The sequence below is a fragment of the Rhinoderma darwinii genome, chromosome 6 (genome assembly GCF_050947455.1).
Source record: "Rhinoderma darwinii isolate aRhiDar2 chromosome 6, aRhiDar2.hap1, whole genome shotgun sequence".
NCBI classification, from domain to species: Eukaryota; Metazoa; Chordata; class Amphibia; order Anura; family Rhinodermatidae; genus Rhinoderma; species Rhinoderma darwinii.
Window position 1 is genome coordinate 32,741,602 of NC_134692.1, and position 6,760 is coordinate 32,748,361.

The 6,760-nt window shown below is 40.0% G+C and overlaps 1 protein-coding gene across 1 annotated transcript in view; it reads right to left on the reverse strand.

Moving 5' to 3' along the window:
• Window positions 1-1,019, reverse strand: part of DLX2 (distal-less homeobox 2) — a 3,357-nt gene extending 2,338 nt beyond the window's left edge. Inside the window, exons 1-2 of the mRNA XM_075831129.1 lie at window positions 481-1,019; window positions 79-263 (exon numbers count right to left, since the gene is read on the reverse strand). Coding sequence (XP_075687244.1) covers window positions 79-263; window positions 481-808 — 513 coding nt within the window. The 5' untranslated portion in view covers window positions 809-1,019. The remainder of the gene's footprint in view (window positions 1-78; window positions 264-480) is intronic.
• Between the last annotated feature and the right edge of the window lie 5,741 nt (window positions 1,020-6,760).

The following is a 6,760-nucleotide window of genomic DNA, read 5'->3' on the forward strand; positions in this document are numbered from 1 at the left end:
TGTTTTATTATTAATAATAATTGTTTCGCTTATTATATATTTTATACACCGTATATAGCATTAAATATCTGCACTGACCTGTGTTTGAGTTAGGCCCAGCGATGCTGCCAGCTCAGCTCTCTCGGGCAGTGCCAGGTATTGTGTTTTCTGAAACCTCCTCTGCAGGGCTGCCAGCTGAAAGCTGGAGTAGATGGTCCTGGGTTTGCGAACTTTTTTGGGCTTCCCATTCACTATCCTGACCTCAGGCTCACACTCCTCTTTTTCTGTGAAACATCGGAGAAGTTATTTGGAGAGATTGGCAGAAAGAAGTCCATATAATACATGATCAGGTCCGTGCCCTGCATAATATCACTGATCTGGCAGACAGTGCAGGCAGGCAGTGTCAGCTCTTATTTCAACATGTAAGCAGCTATAGATTAAACCAAACAACATGCATAAACAAGAAAAGTGCAACAGGTCTGGCATAGAAATGATATTTACCTTGCTCATTGTGTGTAGGGGAAGGGCTTGTTCCATAGGGTCCATAGGAGCTGTAAGAGCCGTTATAGGAGGTCAGATCATAGGATTTAGCAGAGTAGGAGATACCATTGATGCCACTGCTATGAAACTGGTAGGATCCCATCTGTCCATAGGGAGACCCCCCTCCACAGTGTTGTTGCTGCTGCTGGTTGGTGTAATAGCTGCTGTCAGTAGCTGTGGACACAGGCAGGGTGGGGGACTCCTGTGACTTGTGTAGACTGTGATAACTATTGGAGGTCATTTGGTTTGAATGCAGATCTGACACTAAGCTGTCAAATACTCCAGTCATTGTGGATTATAAACTAAAGAGCTGGGATGATGGAGCAAAAAAACAAATCAGTGCAGCCAAAGTAACTCAGTCAGTAAGAAGCTCAGCAGCAGCGATCAGGATGCTGAAGTCATGATGATCCACACAGGAGGAGACCTGGCTGAAGAGCACAGAAAGGAGATCGGCTGCCGATCACTAGAGACTGTCTGCTGCTCACTGCTTCAGCGCCAGGCATTTAACTCCAGTCATGTGACTGTCAACTACGTCACCTAGCAACAACCAATCACAGCACCACCTGGTGGCTCTGAGTTCTCAGGGTTCTGCCCCAGGACAGAAGCTTCTCCCTCCCTCTTGTGTGAGCTCCACTGACTCCTACACAGCAGGGAAGGAGGGAGGGATGGGGGTGGGGAAGGAAACTCACTCCAGGTCCCAGGAGGAGAAAGAGAAGAAGAAGAAGAAGAAGAAGAAGAAGAAGAAGAAGAAGAAGAAGAAGAAGAAGAAGAGAGCTAGTAGCTGCAATCCTTGTTCTATTATGACACTGAAATCAAGTCCTAGTGGTTTGTAAACCATGTCTAAAAATGACCTGAAATACTAGAGATGGGTAATCCATACAGATGGGGTAATTCATTGATCCACTCCCATTTAAATACAGATTGAACACAATAATAAATAATATCATCAGGTTGTAAATATTTCTCACCAAATCAGAGGTAAAATTAATAATTCTTTATTGCATATTTTAAAAAAAATGAAAAATCAATCTCCATCTGATAGGAAAATAGGAATCTCAGTATTTATTAACGCTGGTCATAGATGGCCAGATGCCTCGGTGACACCAATTGTCAGTAAGACATCTGCTTGTCCTCAGAATCCCCACTGCAGTCCCATAAAAAAGTGAAGGATCTCTGGAATAGGCCAGTGATGTACAAAGTAGTCATAGACGTAAAGACTTTCTCACCATAAGATGAACGTCACGATTCCAAAAAGAATTGTATTGTGGAATAGGGACATGCACAAACAGATATTTCTTCTAAGATTTCCCATAGAAAATAATTTGTATGGTGGGAAATATTATGACTTTAGATTGCTCCACTTTCTCAGATGATAGTAGTCATAGGATTTACCAATAATGGCTGAGAAATTGTTAAGATTTTTAAACTTGTTTATTTATTAACATTTTTCAATTTTCTAAAGAAAAAAAAAGGATTGTCATGGCTGAGAAAAATTTGGAAGTATGAATGATAAGATTGATGGGATAGATGGGATTGGTTAAAATAATTATTATTAGTTTTTCTATAATTGTTTCTTATTGTTGCTAATAATTGTTACAACTATGGCCAACTTGATATATCGTTATTCTGTTGAGATATAAACGGTGCTTTTGATTCACGATCTTTTGATTATTGGCCTGACTGTGGGATTGGGCAGAAAAATAGAGTCGTGTGTGGCCAGTTTATGGCTCGTTTACATCAAACTATGACCGATCATGGGCCTATACTTTACCTCCATTCGTGTGCGTCTTATTTTATATGGAGGCATACATTAGTTGGTGTGTATCTGTGATAAAAAAAAGTGGCATGTTCCATTACGTGGCTTATTGCACAAACATTGCTACTATGGAACATGGTGCCTCAAAGTTCATAATACGCAACTATAGGGACTCCAGTTACCGACTTACAGGGTCTGTGCACACAGCAATGTCACATATACTTCTCTTTCAACCTACTGAAGTATGGGTACCAATCTCAAAAAATTCACCCAAAAAAATGTACAATTTTTATACAACTTACATGAAGCGATCATTCTTATGGCTTTATGTTATTATTTGCATTATACCAGTGATCAGGTACCTGTAGCTGCACAGTGACTGTCTGTAAACCAGGGACACAACACAAATTATATACACTTACAAGAGGTTGGAAAAAGCCACTACTTCCGTCTCTTTTATCCTACTGCATAACAACTTCTTTCTTATGCACTTTTAGGGCATGGCCCCACGTGGCGGTTTTCCTCCGCAACTGTCCGCATCAATGCCGCACAGAATCTGCGTTGCAGATTCTGTGGCGGATCTGCCCAAAATGTGCAGTAAATTGATGCGGACTAGCTGCTGCGTATTGCGGTGAAAGTGCTTCCCTTCTCTCTATCAGTGCAGGATAGAGAGAAGGGACAGCACTTTCCCTAGTGAAAGTAAACAAATTTCATACTTACCGGCCGTTGTCTTGGTGACGCATCCCTCTTTCGGCATCCAGCCCGACCTCCCTGGATGACGCGGCAGTCCATGTGACCGCTGCAGCCTGTGATTGGCTGCAGCCGTCACTTAGACTGAAACGTCATCCTGGGAAGCCGTACTGGAGACAGAAGCAGGGAGTTCTCGGTAAGTATGAACTTCTATTTTTTTGACAGGTTGCTGTATATTGGGATCGGTAGTCACTGTCCAGGGTGCTGAAACAGTTACTGCCGATCGCTTAACTCTTTCAGCACCCTGGACAGTGACTATTTACTGATGTCGCCTAGCAACGCTCCCTTAATTACGGGTGCACACACATAGTCACCCGTAATTATGGGTGCACACACATAGTCACCCGTAATTACGGGAGCCCCATTAACTTCCTCAGTCTGGCTGTAGACCTAGAAATACATAGGTCCAGCCAGAATTAAGAAATGTCATGTTAAAAAAGCAATACGCATCCGCAGCACACATAACATGTGCATGACATCTGCGGACTTCATTGCGGAATTTAGAATCTCCATTGAAGTCAATGGAGAACTTCCGCAATGAGTCCGCAACCAGTCCGCCACTGGTCCGCAACATCCATTGTATGCTGCGGACACCAAATTCCGCACCGCAGCCTATGCTCCGCAGCGGTATTTTCAGCCTCGTCTAAACGAAGCCTACTAAAAAGAAGTGGAAGGCAATGGAGAAACGGGTCCGCTGCGGATTAACGCTGTGGAGTGTCCGCAGCGGAATTCAAGAGCAATTCCGCCACGTGGGGCTTTGCCCTTAGGACATTTCGGGCGGATAAATGGTGGTCCCCTACTCAATGGCCTCTCACTCTGGAGGACTGTCAGTGTCCGTGATTTCAGTGGGCACTGTGTTGGGCTGTAAGTCACATGCGGCAGATTTTGGTGCAGAAATTTCTGCGACCTAAAATCAGTTCCATACATCTGAATTAGAACTTGCGGAAATCCATGCACCTGCCGCAGAAACAACCACATTCAGATGAATGGACGAATTTAAGTTGCAGAAACTTCTGCAGCAAAATCTGCCGCATGTGAATCCACCCTAATGCTGCAAGGGAAACAAGCAGGTTCCCCCGGAGATATTAACTGATCGCAGAGATTACTTGAAGGCCCATCTCACAAGAAAGCAGTTGTCCAAAGATGATAATTGTTGCTTCTATGGTACGAAAAACGGGATATGATCAACTGCAATCCATTTAGTCATCGGACATGTAGAACATTTATATCAGACATGTAGAACATTTATATCGGACAGGTAGAACATTTATATCGGACAGGTAGAACATTTATATCGGACAGGTAGAACATTTATATCGGACATGTAGAACATTTATATCAGACATGTAGAACATTTATATCGGACATGTAGAACATTTATATCGGATATGTAGAACATTTATATCGGACATGTAGAACATTTATATCGGACATATAGAACATTTATATCGGACATATAGAACATTTATATCGGACATATAGAACATTTATATCGGACATGCAGAACATTTATATCGGACATGTAGAACATTTATATCGGACATGTAGAACATTTATATCGGACATGTAGAACATTTATATCGGACACGTAGAACATTTATATCGGACATGTAGAACATTTATATCGGACACGTAGAACATTTATATCGGACACGTAGAACATTTATATCAGACACGTAGAACATTTATATCGGACATGTAGAACATTTATATCGGACATGTAGAACATTTATATCGGACATGTAGAACATTTATATCGGACATGTAGAACATTTATATCGGACATGTAGAACATTTATATCGGACATGTAGAACATTTATATCGGACATGTAGAACATTTATATCGGACATGTAGAACATTTATATCGGACATGTAGAACGTTTATATCGGACATGTAGAACGTTTATATCGGACATGTAGAACGTTTATATCGGACATGTAGAACGTTTATATCGGACATGTAGAACGTTTATATCGGACATGTAGAACGTTTATATCGGACATGTAGAACGTTTATATCGGACATGTAGAACGTTTATATCGGACATGTAGAACGTTTATATCGGACATGTAGAACGTTTATATCGGACATGTAGAACGTTTATATCGGACATGTAGAACGTTTATATCGGACATGTAGAACGTTTATATCGGACATGTAGAACGTTTATATCGGACATGTAGAACATTTATATCGGACATGTAGAACATTTATATCGGACATGTAGAACATTTATATCGGACATGTAGAACGTTTATATCGGACATGTAGAACGTTTATATCGGATATGTAGAACATTTATATCGGACATGTAGAACATTTATATCGGACATGTAGAACATTTATATCGGACATGTAGAACATTTATATCGGACATGTAGAACATTTATATCGGACATATAGAACATTTATATCGGACATATAGAACATTTATATCGGACATATAGAACATTTATATCGGACATGTAGAACATTTATATCGGACATGTAGGACATTTATATCGGACAGGTAGAACATTTATATCGGACATGTAGAACATTTATATCGGACATATAGAACATTTATATCGGACATGTAGAACATTTATATCGGACATGTAGGACATTTATATCGGACATGTAGGACATTTATATCGGACACGTAGAACATTTATATCAGACATGTAGAACATTTATATCGGACATGTAGGACATTTATATCAGACATGTAGGACATTTATATCGGACATGTAGAACGTTTATATCGGACATGTAGAACATTTATATCGGACACGTAGAACATTTATATCGGACATGTAGAACATTTATATCAGACATGTAGAACATTTTTGATGGATTGTTAATTATAACCAAGTAATAATGTGACGTATTAAGCAATTTGACAAGTGACAGACAATAATTCTGTGTGGCCATACTGGACATGGATTTTCATAAGATAATACAGTGTGTATGAAATAATTGCCATAGTTTCGATGAATCATTTTTATTCAGTAATGCAAGACTTCCACTTCAACAGATTTGTGTGTCTTTGTTATAAGCCATGTCTTTGTATCATTAGTGATCTTTCTTTTTACAATGATAGATCCTTATGGAGGTTGTATGAGATTATTATTACCATTTGTTTATATAGCGCAATCAAATTCCGTTTTGTTTTACATAGCATAATATTGGGATAACACATTACATTACACACAATAACAAAAGACAGTGAAACAGTGTTTACAAGAAACATTAGGTAGAAGCCCTGACCATACGAGTTAACAATCTAAACGGGATTAGGAAGAAACATGGCTGCTTTCTTCCAAAAACAGTGACACTCTTGTCCATAGGCTGCGTGAGGTATTGCAACTTGAATAGGGCTGGGCTGCAGTACCAGACATAGCCTATGGTCAAGCGTGTCACTGTTTCTGGAAGAAAGCAGTTTTTTGGTTTTTTTTAAATCTTGAAAAAGTTGTATTGGATATAGAGAACCACATCAGAACAGTCCAACTTTATGAACACTTGAAAGCAAAGAGAGAAGATATCAAAGTCAATTTAATAAAGTTTTAAAGGTCAATTAAACAGCACAATCGGCAAGTTGTGAGTAGTTATCCAGTGTCACTCAATACCCACACTGCTGCAGGGGTTTTCTTCAATCACCCATCCTGGGGACTTTAAAGTAGCAAGCACGGTCCTCTTAGGCTGTATTCACACATCGCATATTTGTTGCAGATTATGGCGCAGATTATTGAG